Consider the following 16,624-nt stretch of genomic DNA (forward strand, 5'->3'; position numbering starts at 1 on the left):
TTCAGCTTACTTGTCTTTGATCTTGTTTGTGCGGGTTACATCGTCTATGTCCATGCGGATCTTGTACTTGACATGAGGAGGCAGGGAGGATGCTGAAGGGTCTGGAAGGAGGAAGACGATTCCGGCCCAAAACTGACGATCTTCCAGCAGCTCTAGGGCTCGTTCGACCATCTCACCCTCCGTGGCCAGACCCTCCATTTTATTCAAAGAGAAGCACTGGAACAGTAGAAGGTATAGACAGACAATGGTCAATACAAAAGCAAGTGGTGACAAAATATGACTATAACTACCTGGCTCTAAAGCATCTTAGATCCATTAAAAGTAGAAATCGTTATCCATAACACTTTTATTTCAATTAATAATATCGTTTTTTAACCTAATGTCTATGTGCCACATGTGTTACATATTTTTGGTAATGCACCTATATAAATTATTTATTTAAATTTGAGCAAGTTCTCTATATTGTTCTTTTTCAAAGTAGAAAAACATCTGGTTATTCACTACTGGATAATTTGTGAGGGTGAAGTCATCTCTATGTATATGACAAATGTGGACATACTAAATATTGTTTATACTATGTTGTATGCCAATATTAAATACAAAATTTGAAAGCAAATAGCATGGATAGTATAGGCAATGATTTGTGGTGGATTTTATTGAATCATGAGTTTTAAATGGACCTTAAAGTTGTCTCTTCCCTTATAAACTTTCATTACTATCCCCCTTTTGTCTAGTTTTATATGGCATTTTTTATATGAATTGAATAAATAAAAAATATATATTATGTTTGTTTCATTATGCTTTCTGTTCTTTTCTTTTCTTGTATATTTGTTTTGTCTACTTTGAATGTATATGTGTATATGAAAAATACTTCAAAGCAATATTAATCATCCAACAAAGGACAAGAAAAAAACTTTGATTAAAAAGTAATAATTGTATAAAAATAATTAATAAGGAAAGCAAAATGGTACACATTACAGTGGTATAATGTTTTACATATAATAGTATTTATTCATATTTTGAAATAGCTTTTATTAGGCCATACCAGTGTTTTAGGACATAAACATGTCCCTTCCTAGTGTACAGATAACAAGCAAAAACAATCAGGTTTACTACTTAAGCTGGTCGTAACATGAGCTGCGGATTGCAAGTACCTTAGTGAGTTCTGAGAGAGTGCTGAAGGTGTTGTTTAAATCCTGATACACATCCAACCATGTGGGTGGAGCCCCATCCCTACGAGGTGTATCTGGGTCAGGTGTTGAAAGGAACCGTGAAATGCGAGAGGCCGTCCAAGAAGTGTTCTGAAGACGTAGATTCACAACTACTGCCACCTCAGGCCTTCTCAGAAGATTCTGCAGAAGCCGAATTTCTACACTGCTCTCCATGAAGGTTTTGATTCTGGGAGCCACCTCCTGCCACGCCTCCTGCATGTCATTCAGAATCTGGAAGTCCTGAAATGTTTTGTTTACCTAAAGAAACAAGAATGTCAGGAAAGTACCAAAGACATCCCATTTTTGGACAACAGACATATTGCATAATAAACAAGGGGCTGAGCGGAAGGGGGCGGTACCTCTGACATGACCATACGGGTGACTGGTGTGTCTGGTGTGTATAGCAGCTTTCCAATAAACACTGGTTTGATGCTTCGCCACACAATCCGTGAGAGAGGGTTCGACTCCAGACTTCGAATCAGGTTTTCACAGAACGGAGCTCAAAAAAAAAGAGGCAGGATTTGTTACTCTACAAACATTTCTACGGTTTCACTGTCAAAATAAAAGTTGTTATCATTTTTATCCATAGTGTGTAGAGTTACCTTTGATGCCCAAACTAAACAGGAATATGCTTTTAGCCTTGAGTAGAGCAACTACTGTGCATTTGAAGTGTAGGAGTCTGAATCTTAAATCTGTAAACTAATCCAAATATTTCAATATTATCTGATACGCTTCTTCTCATACGCAAATAAAGAAAATACAAAAATGGCTATATACTAAGACCCTTAAATGTTTTCTGCTCACTCAAATAAAAAATAATGCCAGTAATCAGGGTTTCTGCAGGATTTTTAAGCTCAATTTTAAGACTTTTTAAGACCTTTTTTAAGACCTGCACATATTAATACCATATGAGCGGGGTAGGGCAATGTAGTACCATATTAAACTGTAAACTTACTGTAAAAAGCTTAATTTAATCAGTTCAGATACAAGTTTTCACAAAAACAAAGTTTTATAAAATGATAAACTTTACATTTCAGCCTTTAAACCATTGTTAAGAAAATGGATGAGTCAAAAGTATTAATTATTATATTAATTTAAACTATTATTATCATCAATAAATTATTATATCAATTAAATAACATAAATTAGGGGTGTGCGATATTGACAAAAAATATATATCTCGATAATATTCTGGGATTTTATCAATAACGATTAAACAATATTTTGCTGGGTGTGTTATTGTGCTGATATCTTAAGGACTACCGTGGACAGCTGACTCCTGATTTTTTTGATATTCTTCATATTCTGTGTGGTCAGTTCACAGCAGTAATAGAAATGAATAATTTCCAACAAGTTTTATGGGCATTTTTACTTTTAAGCCATTTTTTCTAAAAGTGTGCACCATCATTTGAGTAAAATTCTTGCATTTGGGTTGTTACCAAGCAAATTAAATCAGTATCAACAAAATGTATCTTTGCAATGTAGAGGAAACACAGAAGCTGCACTAGAAGTGTCATTTAGATGCATTTACACACTGTTTAATGCAGCTCTGAGGGTCATTAAATACTTTAACCTGCAATTACAAATGCATAAATAATATTTTGATATTTTAAACATAAAACACTGAAAACTGATGTTTGAGATTATTTAAAAAATGAAAAGGTACCTTAAATGTGAAATTTAAACCGCCAGTAGGTGGCAGCAAGTCACTGTTAATAAGCGAGTCATTGCGATTGAACCGAATCTTTTAAACAGTTGATTCATTCAGGAACAAAACAGCGTCCTGTTGCTCAGAGACGCAAAACAGCTCTGTGGCTGTGTTTGAAACTATTTTTGTTGGAGAAATAGAGCAAAAACAAGAAAGATGGTGTCTAAAACGTAAGTCTCTTAATATTAACTACTTGTTTATTGAACTGTTGTATAAAATCAATATCACATTTGTAATCATGCCTACTTTTGGAGAAAAAAACGGCACTCTTCGTGTGATATTAACTATATGAAATGATATAAATATCTACATTTTCTGCCCCATATCTTAAATTGTGATAATTCTAAACGCATTTTAATAGACTGATCCATGCAGTGAAAGAACGCACTCTAAATGCGCACGCGCACTAGTCTAACCTGCTAGAGTTCATCACCTAATGTATGCGTGCACTCTGTAGGTGTGTTTTGTGTTTGCTTTTCGGATATACTCATAATATCAAATCTCACATCGTTAAAACAACAATTACGATATTATCGCAGACCATACATATCGCATACCCCTATGTTTAGATTTTTATAATGCATTGTCTTCTTATCGATCCACCAGTTCACATTTAAAGCTCGTGCTTGCAGGGTAAAAACATGGGTCGATTTTCGCATTGGTCTAAACTCAAAACAAACAAAACAACAGTTTTATTGAAAATACTCATTCATTCTCTGCAGGTGGAGCATTTGGTAGAAATATAACCGTTTCCCCGATAATGGCAGAACACAAAGCAGCGCAACACCGGACTTTGTACGTGCAGCGCTCGTGTTTATTCAATGAAATCATAACGTTAGCCTTTTGAAGATTAATTGTCACATTCAGCCATATCACAATTCTGGTCTTTCCGTCCCCAAATTTAAGACCTCTTGAAATCATAATTAAGACTTTATTGTACAATTTAAGACCCCGCGGAAACCCGGAGTAAAACTACAGTATTGTATCTTATAGAAAATACAGAGGTTTTCACGCAATGCACGTGCTTTATTTCAGTGCATGGTTTGTGCTCATTTAACGCAATCCAGTGAAAGACGGTAAACAGTGCAGCACGTGTCTGAGCCCAATTCTCCATTAATTTGTGCATGTAACACAGTTGTAACAATGTTTATATACTTTAAAATATAGAATGTTACTTTACTGAATTGCAATTAATTAGATTTTTAGCATCGTTATACCCCTATAAATGAGTCAAACACATCTTACTGGTGCTGTTGTCCTTTTCAAGGTCTGTCTCCTCTGATGCATTTCTGCCCAGGAAAGATTTGATGTCTTGATCTTCATACCAGTTGAATGAAGGGATTCTCTCTCCCCCGGCCTCTGGATGGCCACACATGATTCTGGAGAAGGCACGAAAGCTCTCGCGTGGCAGTGCTGAGCGGTTTTCAGGTGTCAGTAGCCTCATCTCTGAGTTCAGCTCTGAGAAACTGGACAGAGAAGAGATCTGAAGGAGAAGAAAGAAACAGATTCACTGCTGTGATGTGAAAATACACCTCTAACATATTTGCATCAAGTATTAAAATGTATTATTTATGTATCATGTACACGATGCAGTTTCATAGAAAACGGAACAAGCAAGTAATTGTACAACTACAGTACAGTAATTGTGAAACCTGGCATTAATAGATCTCAAAACTACTTACATCATCCATAACTGATGCTAGTTCCTGAGATACAGAGGAAACAGCCCGACTGATGAGCCGGAGATCAGCCGCATTTGCCTGCAGTCTGTCTCTCTAAAAGAAATTAACGTGGATAACACAATTCAAGTATGAAATCTGAGATTAACTTTTAACATATATACAATTTCAATCTTTCTCTTCCAGGAAAATGGCCCAAAAATACTGATGATTCATACTGCCAGATTTTGTCCAATCAAATTCTCTCTAAAATGAGAATGTCCCTTCTCCTAAATACCATCTACTTCTGACTAGCATTATTCATGAAACTTCAAAACCTTTAAATAATTGGTTCGCAATGTCTATAAAACTCAACAAGTCATGTGATTTCAGCAAACAAGGCCTTGTTACATAATACAGTTTCGAACATATCTAGATCAGTAATGAACTTTAGATGCCGCAGACTGAAAGGTTCTTTACATTCAGTCTGTTAGCAATCACATAATTTACTACACGCCACAGCCTGATTGGTCTTTGCTGATTCTGTAGCCCATGAGATTATTTTCTCAACATTTAAATAGTCTGGTTCAGTGTTTGCTGTAAGCGTGTCCTACAGCATGCAACAAACCCCCTAGCTCCTCCAGCACCACCTGTCTAGATCTGCTGTGGGGTTTATGTGTGCCTGTTCATGCAGCAGCAACATATCTTACATACACACAGGTGTGTTTGTGTATCTATTAGCAAAGCCATATTTGTTTTGCAGCAGCAGCGTAGCAGATCTAGACCACCATTACACATTACACATGTTTGGGCTGTGCTCTCATTGCATTTACGGTACAGCATCTTGACCAGCAGGTTCCACCAGCCTGTGGTGTTTAGATAATTCTGCAAAGCAATCGGTTTAATTGATTTGTTTGGAAAAGCTTTGTTTCTACCATGACTATGCAAAAAAAAAAAATGCAGAAAGTTGGAGCATAAATTCACTAACCGTGAGGATCTTGCTGAAGTCCAGCTGTGAGAGGAAGATCTGCTCTGCCTTCTGCATAATATTTGAAGGCACAGCACACAGCACCCTCTGCAGTTCAGGGAAAGAATCTCTATCCTCAACAGTGAGGTATCGACCCAAGAGAGAAGCATCACAGATGATGTCAGACAGACGCATTCCTCCACCTGCTAGTGCAACCTTGAGAACAAAAGAGGCACAATTTCATGCTGAAACAAGTAGTGACAGCTCTTTTGTGACATACATGACGCGTGTAAAAGATTATCAAAAATGTAGGGCAGGGACTTAGTTATGTCCATCCTTTGTTGATTGCAGGGGTTAAAGCAAAAAAAATCTTTTGACTGAAAATATTTCCTCGGCCAAATTCCATTCCACAGCCATACCCGTCACACACCCAGTTTAAGTGCAGTGTTGATCTTCTTGTAATTAGAAGCCCTTGTCCTCCTAATTAAAAAATTTTAGGAGCACCTTCTAATCAATAACAAAAAAATTCAGATCAAGAATTAGCCTTCCTAATATGAGCTGACATTTGACTCAAAGTGATTTCAGGGGCATTTTCTTTTTACCTTTGTAAATGCATTTTTCTAATTTTATTAAATGTATGCACTGTTTCCTCTAGGATTTTTTCCAGCTGTGGTGGCAGGACTATGTCTCATGGACCACGCCCCCTCCCCTCCCCACCCAAGAATCATGTGCACTCAGAATTGAATTTATTTGAACTAAAAAAGACAAGTAAACAGTAAATAAGAAAATAAGAACAAATACATTTTTGACTGCTTTTATTGTCCTCATTTGTAAGTCGCTTCGGATAAAAGCGTCTGCTAAATGACTAAATAAATGAATTAATGACAAGCAATAAGACAAACAAAAACAATAACAAGAAATGTTTTCGGTTAGGTCTAACTATAATCTTCTCAACTGAAAAATAACACTGGATAGTCTTCACTGTATAATGAAAGACAGCAGCAGGTTTATTTAGGCTGCTGTCTCTTTAAGACCTCATGCACGGATCTAATATACTGATACACATGGCTCTATGCTTACTTTTCTTTTTAGGAGCGCTTCTCCTCCTAATTAAAAAAATTGAGTAGCACCTTCTGATCAATAATCAAAAATTCTGATCAAAAATTAGCCTTCCTAATACGAGGTGACATTTGACTCCTTAAAGTGACTTACAGGGGTATTTTCTTTTTACCTTTGCAATAGCATCATTTTCATCTGTCAAATTCAAAAATTTATGATTATAAGCTTTTTAAAATTTATATTTAAAACAATATAATAAGAAGTAGAATAAGACAAATAAGTTACCAATCATATGACATTAGTATTAATAAAAAAAATTATTTGTACTACAGAGGGTGCACAGAAGAACACAAAAGTGGATTGTAGGTACATTTTCAGACGTTTAATGAGGCTTAATGTGGAGATTAATGTTTTAAATATAACATTTTGAATATAGAAATATTAAATGATTTAAATAACTGAAATTATACCTAAAAATGAAACTGAAACCGCCAGCAGGTGGCGGAAAGTCACTGAATTTATCACTGAATCATTCATTCAATTGATTCGTTTGAACGGCTGATTCATTCAGGAATGAAACAGATGACTGTCTTTATGAATGGGTAATCATGAATCACTGACTCACTAGATTCGTTTAAAAACGCATTTTCATTCATGAATGAAACACCGCTGTGTTTGCTTTTAGAGATGTGCATCGGCTGAGCTGTGGCTTTATTTGAACTATTTTCGTTGATGAAATAGAGCAAAATCAGGCAGTACTTGTTTATTGAACTGTTTTAGAACATTACTTAAATCAATATCACATTTGCAAACTCTTTTAACAATTATTAAAAGCTGTCACTCTCCTTATCGCGATCTGTGGGCGCACAGAAAATGAGAGCGCGTGAGTGAGTTCTCAAGACTCAAAAGCACGTGCAAATGATACGTTCCGTCATCTGTCATCGCGTTATAAGCACGGAATCTGCGGGAATGAGTAGAATTATTATTAGTTGCCGCAATCACGCAGCGAAATTCAAGTCCTGCTCTGTGTTCTCTGCTAATAACCCGACTGTGAATGATGCGAGCGGCATTATGTTGTCACCCAACAAACACAGAATGTTCCCCTACCGTTAGTTTTTAGTTCCTGTTTGGTAATTTTTTTGGGAACCAAATACTAACGTTAGGGGAACGCTTTTTTTAGGTTATATTTTTTGTAACCATAAAATAACGTTCCCAGAACATTGCATGATGGTTATTTTAAATAACCTAAAAATAACTTATAGAGAACGTTCCCTAATGATTATTTTTAGGTTATACTGCGCAGCGCTGACCTCATACGTCATCAGCCCGGAACTGCTTCCGTGTACAACTGTTGGCGCAAGCTAGATTAAAGTGATTATTACGTTTTGAATGTGGATATTTTTCTTACAAAAACGCATCGATTTGCTACAGGAGGCCTTAGTTCAACCCCCGGAGCCGTGTGAGACACTTTTTTTATGGATGGGCGCTCTTTATTTCACTTCTTTGGGACTGAAGCACTGCAACACCCGCTGAGTGCAATGATAGAGCTTGGAATAGCCAGGACAATTTTTAATATAACTCCAACTGGATTCGTGTGAAAGAAGAAAGTCATATACACCTAGGATGCCTCTGGGGTGAGTAAAACACAGCCTAATTTTCATTTTTGGGTGAACTAACCCTTTAATGGACAGATTTATTCTTATTTATTCTTACATATGATGGTTGATGTGCTCCGATTATTACTTAAACAATAGATGAAAACAAGATGTGGTTTTTATAATACTGATTAGGCGTCCATACAGATAATTTCCATGCTGCTTATAATATACTGGGTCACGAGTGTGCTGGATGATTACTGACGTACAGCGGGGTGATCATATCGGAGTAAAGAGGTTAGAGGAACGTTATAATAACGTTCTGGGAACCAAAAACGAACATTTGGGGAACGTTATAATAACATTATGGGAACATTAGATTAACGTTATGGGAATGTTAGATTAACGTTAGAATAACGTTCTGTGAACCAAAAACGAATGGTATGGGAACGTTAGATTAACGTTATGGGAATGTTAGATTAACGTTAGAATAACGTTCTGTGAACCAAAAACTAATGGTATGGGAACGTTAGATTAACGTTATGGGAATGTTAGATTAACGTTAGAATAACGTTCTGTGAACCAAAAACTAATGGTATGGGAACGTTAGATTAACGTTATGGGAATGTTAGATTAACGTTAGAATAACGTTCTGTGAACCAAAAACTAATGGTATGGGAACGTTAGATTAACGTTATGGGAATGTTAGATTAACGTTAGAATAACGTTCTGTGAACCAAAAACTAATGGTATGGGAACGTTAGATTAACGTTATGGGAATGTTAGATTAACGTTAGAATAACGTTCTGTGAACCAAAAACTAATGGTATGGGAACGTTAGATTAACGTTATGGGAATGTTAGATTAACGTTAGAATAACGTTCTGTGAACCAAAAACTAATGGTATGGGAACGTTAGATTAACGTTATGGGAATGTTAGATTAACGTTAGAATAACGTTCTGTGAACCAAAAACTAATGGTATGGGAACGTTAGATTAACGTTATGGGAATGTTAGATTAACGTTAGAATAACGTTCTGTGAACCAAAAACGACAAGTCACTGATTTTATCACTGAATCATTCATTCAATTGATTCGTTTGAACGGCTGATTCATTCAGGAATGAAACAGATGACTGTCTTTATGAATGGGTAATCATGAATCACTGACTCACTAGATTCGTTTAAAAACGCATTTTCATTCATGAATGAAACACCGCTGTGTTTGCTTTTAGAGATGTGCATCGGCTGAGCTGTGGCTTTATTTGAACTATTTTCGTTGATGAAATAGAGCAAAATCAGGCAGTACTTGTTTATTGAACTGTTTTAGAACATTACTTAAATCAATATCACATTTGCAAACTCTTTTAACAATTATTAAAAGCTGTCACTCTCCTTATCGCGATCTGTGGGCGCACAGAAAATGAGAGCGCGTGAGTGAGTTCTCAAGACTCAAAAGCACGTGCAAATGATACGTTCCGTCATCTGTCATCGCGTTATAAGCACGGAATCTGCGGGAATGAGTAGAATTATTATTAGTTGCCGCAATCACGCAGCGAAATTCAAGTCCTGCTCTGTGTTCTCTGCTAATAACCCGACTGTGAATGATGCGAGCGGCATTATGTTGTCACCCAACAAACACAGAATGTTCCCCTACCGTTAGTTTTTAGTTCCTGTTTGGTAATTTTTTTGGGAACCAAATACTAACGTTAGGGGAACGCTTTTTTTAGGTTATATTTTTTGTAACCATAAAATAACGTTCCCAGAACGTTGCATGGTGGTTATTTTTAAATAACCTAAAAATAACTTATAGAGAACGTTCCCTAATGATTATTTTTAGGTTATACTGCGCAGCGCTGACCTCATACGTCATCAGCCCGGAACTGCTTCCGTGTACAACTGTTGGCGCAAGCTAGATTAAAGTGATTATTACGTTTTGAATGTGGATATTTTTCTTACAAAAACGCATCGATTTGCTACAGGAGGCCTTAGTTCAACCCCCGGAGCCGTGTGAGACACTTTTTTTATGGATGGGCGCTCTTTATTTCACTTCTTTGGGACTGAAGCACTGCAACACCCGCTGAGTGCAATGATAGAGCTTGGAATAGCCAGGACAATTTTTAATATAACTCCAACTGGATTCGTGTGAAAGAAGAAAGTCATATACACCTAGGATGCCTCTGGGGTGAGTAAAACACAGCCTAATTTTCATTTTTGGGTGAACTAACCCTTTAATGGACAGATTTATTCTTATTTATTCTTACATATGATGGTTGATGTGCTCCGATTATTACTTAAACAATAGATGAAAACAAGATGTGGTTTTTATAATACTGATTAGGCGTCCATACAGATAATTTCCATGCTGCTTATAATATACTGGGTCACGAGTGTGCTGGATGATTACTGACGTACAGCGGGGTGATCATATCGGAGTAAAGAGGTTAGAGGAACGTTATAATAACGTTCTGGGAACCAAAAACTAACATTTGGGGAACGTTATAATAACATTATGGGAACATTAGATTAACGTTATGGGAATGTTAGATTAACGTTAGAATAACGTTCTGTGAACCAAAAACGAATGGTATGGGAACGTTAGATTAACATTATGGGAATGTTAGATTAACGTTCTGGGAACCAAAAACTAATGGTATGGGAACGTTAGATTAACGTTAGAATAACGTTCTGGGAACGTTAAGAAAAATTTCCTGGCTAACCAAAAACAAACCATAAAAACTAACGTTCTGGGAACCAAAAACGAACATTTGGGGAACGTTATAATAACATTATGGGAACGTTAGATTAACGTTAGAATAACATTCTGTGAACCAAAAACTAATGGTATGGGAACGTTAGATTAACGTTATGGGAATGTTAGATTAACGTTAGAATAACGTTCTGTGAACCAAAAACTAATGGTATGGGAACGTTAGATTAACATTATGGGAATGTTAGATTAACGTTCTGGGAACCAAAAACTAATGGTATGGGAACGTTAGATTAACGTTAGAATAACGTTCTGGGAACGTTAAGAAAAATTTCCTGGCTAACCAAAAACAAACCATAAAAACTAACGTTCAGGGAACCAAAAACTAACGTTCTGGGAACCAAAAATTGTTAGCTGGGCAGTAGCCAGGTTTCCATCCAAGGATTTTTTGAGAAAAAATATTTAGCGCTTCAAAAATGTTTACCGATATAGCTGATGGAAATGCCATTTATCGATAAAATTTCTCATGTGTCGAACACAATCTTTTTCCGTTTCATTTTAGCGCATAAATTCTATATAGATACTTCAAATGTCACAAAAATTAGTTTGGAAACACTTTTTGTCGAGAAAAGGGCTTTAACACAAATAAATGTGGTGTCACATGACAGAATTAGCCTATAGGCAGCGTCCGTGTTCGTGGTGTTGCTCACGTTAAAGCACTGTTTCTCTGTAGTTCAAAAGCGCATTAAATCATATTGAAATTATTGTTTCTAAAATTATTTTATATATGGTAAGAAAAAGACGAGTTACCTCTCAAACATACATATCTTAATTTAATGTTGCTTTAATACGTTGCAAGTTCAAATGTATTCATTTTGTTCTGAAGATGAAAGTTGTTGAGTTAGTAATGCTTAACTGCGTGCGCACGATCACTTGATTTTTTTTTCCTTATAAAAGTGGAAACAACTTACAATACTCGTTCATTTGTGGTCATATAAGAATAAGTTATTATTCGAAACTATTCTAAATATTTCTTTTATTTGTGTACATCCACAATAAAAACAAATATTGTTCTTTTGTAAAATAAAGGAAACAAACAGGATGCCGCTTTCTCAAGAGCGCATCACAAAAATGAACCGAAATTCTGCATATAGGCTGCTACTTGTTGCACAGTTTTTTTTCTTTCGTTTTGTTAATTTATGAATTATTTAGAAAAATACATTTCGCATATAGGCCTATTTATTTCTTTTATATATAGCTTTATTTTTTTTCTCCGTTTGCAGAAGCGCTGCAGGTACGTGACCATGTGAATCCTCACTTTCTGTTGTTTATGCTGATTTTTGCGTATATAAAATTAATCCCTGGAAAACAAATTTAGGTATTTTTAATGGGTCACAGCCACGTATCAACTGAAATTTAATTTAATTGTAATTTATCATAGTCTTGTCGGTTAACGGTTAATAATGGCTTAACGACCGTTGGGTGTCGGTTAGGAGAAATAAAATAACCAAAATGAACATTCCTATTTCCAATACAGTCTAATAAATGTTAATCAGAAAAATAATAATAATAATACAACTGCACCTGTTTATGAATATTGCTTGATGATCAAATAACTAAATAGTCTATTACAAAGTACAAAAAAAATGAAACTTGTTAATAAAAATAATTTTATGTAGGCCTATACAATATAATAATAGGCTATATAATAAACTTTTTTGTTTCAAATGGATGAAAGAACAGGCTACTAGCCTATATAGTTTGCGCAATAGGTGAAATTATGTATGGAAACAGCTCAAGGGCAATTAATTTTTTTGCACTGTCAAGTTACATTTAGGTCATTACAAAAGCTCAGAGTCTAAGTTTCCAGAGGAGGATTATAAGCACTTCATAAAATTTTTTAAAATTTATTTCTTACCACTTGAAGGTTCAATCGTGCCCTCAATAATTGATCCACAGATGCTGAGGGGATGCTGGTGTTTGTTCGCAGGAAGGAGGAGAAGCTTTCATTGGCTCTGAGATACTCTCTTACTGGAAGATCTTCAAGTGTGTCACAAAACCACAGAAATGTTACATGCTTTTCAAAGTGCAGCATGCTTATATTAAAATGTTTCATCTTAATAACTGAACACCATTTGCTCCCCATTTCATCAAATGTGTGTCTTTGAGAAACAATTGAGATACTGAATACATCTCATATGGGATTTTAGGCTTCTACAATGAGACATTTGATTAACATGTCATACTTGGCCAGGCATCTGGTCTTTCCCCAAGTCTTTGGATTGCCTGTGACAGGTCCTGTAGGCTGGAGAGAACTGTCCGGTTACCACTGATTGTCAGGACAGTTCTGATATCGACTAAAAGTCGAGAGAGTCTGAGAATGAGAGCATAAACCTCCATCAACGGTCAAGGCCATAGAAAAGAAAAGTCATGAAAAGGTATCTCAGAAAGGTATCTCACATGGAATTGTCGAAGTTGCTCACTTGCCCGGGTGTTTCTCCCACTGTGGGGTAATGAAAACAGGGGTTGTTGACATTGCAGATGATGCCCTGAACCCATGCCAGCGTGCCTGCTGAAGGAAGGGCCTTGTTGGGAAAATGACCTGAAATGAAAAAAAGATCAGCAACATTTAATGTGAAACATTCAAACATAAATACATTTTACATAATTTCTATTAATTTAACCTCTTAACTGTCAACTCCTATTTTGAACATAGATGTGAAAATGCACTATCCAAACTTAAATGGTTTTATTTCATGAACATTTTGGAATACAGACCGAAGCTTTTTAAAGAAGACAATCAGCTGAAGTTTATTGCTGTTTTTTAAGTTTATTGCTAGCGGGACACTGACAGTAAACAGGTTAAAAAACTTTTTTAAAATATTTTCTAATGATGTACACTTAGGGGCTATTAAGGCAGAACACATTTTTGCGTTTAAAAATGTGAGATGCTTGGCAATGGAATAAAAAAAAGTGCAAGGTCTGAACTCTAAGACACATTTATAGTGTTGCATTATTAGAACCCTGTGTCATGCACAAGATGCCGAAAAAAACGCTTTTGTGAGTACAACAGTCAAAGACATCCTTCTAGCAAAAATTTACAAAGTCTAACGATGGAAAAGCAGCGCAGTGGAATGCAAAAATGCGTTCTTTTTTGAATGGCCCCCTACTTGTGTAAACTTATGATCCTATTAAACACTTTTATTTGCGGAATTAATTAATAAAAACGGTTGCCAAATATGCCTGTGAATAAAGTGTATTTCTACAATGGTATCAGTATTAAAAAAAATTGTTTTTGTGTGGTGCTGCATCCATACCAATAAGTGTCAGTATAAAGTGCACAAACACTGTTGTATCATCCACACAAAAAATAAGTGCACCTTTAAAGGGTTAGTTCACCCAAAAATGAAAATTAGCTTGTGTTTTACTCACCCTCGAAGCATCCTATGTGTATGTGACTTTCTTTTTTCAGACGAATCCAATCGGAGTTATATTAAAAATTGTCCTGGCCCCACCAAGCCTTTCAATGGGGGTAAGCGGGTGTTCGGTTGTCAACAGTTCAGAAGACGTGAAATAAAGTGTGCGCATCCGTAATAAAACGTCCCTCACACGGCTCCAGGGGGTGAATAAAGGCCTCCTGTAGCAAATCCATGCATTTTTGTAAGATAAATATCTATATTTCAAACATAATAAACACTTTTTTCTCACTTCCACTGACTGTGGTACGCGGAAGACGTTCAGGCTGATGACGTAAGACATATGCCTGCATCGTGCACGCGCCTCTGAGAAGTGCAGGAGCAAAGGAAACAAAGTTTCCTTACTTTAGCAAAGGAAAACCAGTCTCCTCTTGGCTTATATCGAAATCCTCCGACATTTTTCTTTACAAATCCTCGTTTTGTGCTTCTAATTCATGAACGTCGTTTTGTTTTGTCTCCGCGTTCGTCACTTATCACGCAACGTCGACGTCTTACGTCATCCGCTGGAACGCCTTCTGCGTATGACAGCCACTTTACTTCACGTCTTCTGAACTGTTGACAAACGAACACCCACTTACCCCCATTGAAAGGCTTGGTTGGGCCAGGACAATTTTTAATATAACTCCGATTGGATTCGTCTGAAAGAAGAAAGTCACATACACCTAGGATACTTTGAGGGTGAGTAAAACACAGGCTAATTTTCATTTTTGGGTGAACTAACCCTTTAAAGTTGGAATGATAATTCACCACAAGACTAGCAATGTGCACTAACAAAGTAAAAAAATGTCAATTTTAATATCACATGGACTTATAAATTAATTTATCTTTTTTTTTAAATAACGATGCACATAGATAAATCATTTAGTACTATTTTAGTAAGGGAAAAAATGACACACATCCCCTTTAATATCTTACCCTTATTATGGAAATGTGCAACATTTCACTTAAAAATGTCCTCATGTCATTATGACTCAAATTCCTTCAGGCGAGCCATCAAAAAGGTCATGATTTAGTATAAACAATGTCACAAGGGCTCAACAATGTCCTGATTTTCACTGTAGCTAATCAGCTTTGCTTTCCTGCCACCTGCCAAGAGGAGAGGGCAACACTCACGCTCACAGGGCACCACTTACATTGGCTCTGTTTATATGGTGGGTTTGATTGCCGGACAGCAATGAGGATGAGGAAGAGGAAGAGCGGCCACAGGAGTTCAATAATCAGTTGGACCTGTAAAAGAAAGAAGACGACATGATCATGTTTTATTACATCCCTGACTGTAGACAGACTGCACAGTGTTTGACAGAGTGTGTAAGTGTGCTGCGGCTGGATTAAAGTTACGACACCTTATTTCTCCTGCGGTATGTGAAGTTTTTCCACAGCAGCAGGTAGAGTTGTGTTCCAATGGCCATGATGGACGGCACAAAACTACACAGCCATGGCAACAGAGGAAACCTGCAACAACAACAACAACTACTCTTCCACCATGCAAATACAATGGCATATACTATTGCTCACGCTAAGCTGAAAAGCCATTCAACTCAATAAAGGGCCTTCTTCTGTGGAACACAAATGGACATCTCACCCATTGTGGAAGTCAATGAATTACTTTTTCAATTAGAAATCATTTTACTAGTCTTCCTTACAGTGTCATAATATAGAATATAGTATAGCTTATATAAATGGGTCATTAATAAGTAATAATCCGTGCATTGCAGGTCATATAACGTCGAATGATTCAGTACCGCTACTGTAACTTTAACGTTCGCTATTAATGTCTATAAACAACACAGTAGTCACGGGTGCAATGCTGTTACCTTTCGTTTTATCCCAAACTTCCAATGCTTCATGGATGTAGACGGTCTGCAGTCCGCGCGCGCTACCGGCGTTACGAGACCACAGTTTGAGGAAATACCGAGATGGGCGGGGCTTACATTCAAAACATTGGGCTTGTAACCAATAGAGAGCGCTGCACTCAAGACATGTAGCCAATCAGTTGCTTTGTGTTCATTTAGCGCCCACCCACTCAGGCTTTACATAAACCCTGCGCAATTTCCGGCACTTGGGACAGTGAGGACGTCGAAATGTAATTATTAAAGATTCTGCATATATCCTGTGAGGATTTATCCTGCTATTTATATTGACTATATATACACACACACAGACATTGGTGTTTATAAAGGCTTAGCTTATATAAAAAAAATTATAATTGTTTTATATTCTTAATTAAACACACAAGACGAG

At 36.6% G+C, this 16,624-nt stretch overlaps 1 protein-coding gene across 1 annotated transcript in view; it reads right to left on the reverse strand.

The window, feature by feature from the left end:
- Positions 1-16,278, reverse strand: part of abca7 (ATP-binding cassette, sub-family A (ABC1), member 7) — a 38,859-nt gene extending 22,581 nt beyond the window's left edge. Inside the window, exons 1-12 of the mRNA XM_016231853.1 lie at positions 16,198-16,278; positions 15,727-15,835; positions 15,517-15,610; positions 13,368-13,509; positions 13,154-13,281; positions 12,826-12,947; positions 5,566-5,760; positions 4,602-4,694; positions 4,165-4,402; positions 1,571-1,710; positions 1,155-1,469; positions 11-216 (exon numbers count right to left, since the gene is read on the reverse strand). Of these exons, the coding sequence (XP_016087339.1) occupies positions 11-216; positions 1,155-1,469; positions 1,571-1,710; positions 4,165-4,402; positions 4,602-4,694; positions 5,566-5,760; positions 12,826-12,947; positions 13,154-13,281; positions 13,368-13,509; positions 15,517-15,610; positions 15,727-15,792 (1,739 nt within the window). The 5' untranslated portion in view covers positions 15,793-15,835; positions 16,198-16,278. The remainder of the gene's footprint in view (positions 1-10; positions 217-1,154; positions 1,470-1,570; positions 1,711-4,164; positions 4,403-4,601; positions 4,695-5,565; positions 5,761-12,825; positions 12,948-13,153; positions 13,282-13,367; positions 13,510-15,516; positions 15,611-15,726; positions 15,836-16,197) is intronic.
- Positions 16,279-16,624: the final 346 nt, after the last annotated feature.

This window comes from Sinocyclocheilus grahami, unplaced genomic scaffold (genome assembly GCF_001515645.1).
Source record: "Sinocyclocheilus grahami isolate Dianchi unplaced genomic scaffold, SAMN03320097.WGS_v1.1 scaffold400.1, whole genome shotgun sequence".
NCBI lineage: Eukaryota > Metazoa > Chordata > Actinopteri > Cypriniformes > Cyprinidae > Sinocyclocheilus > Sinocyclocheilus grahami.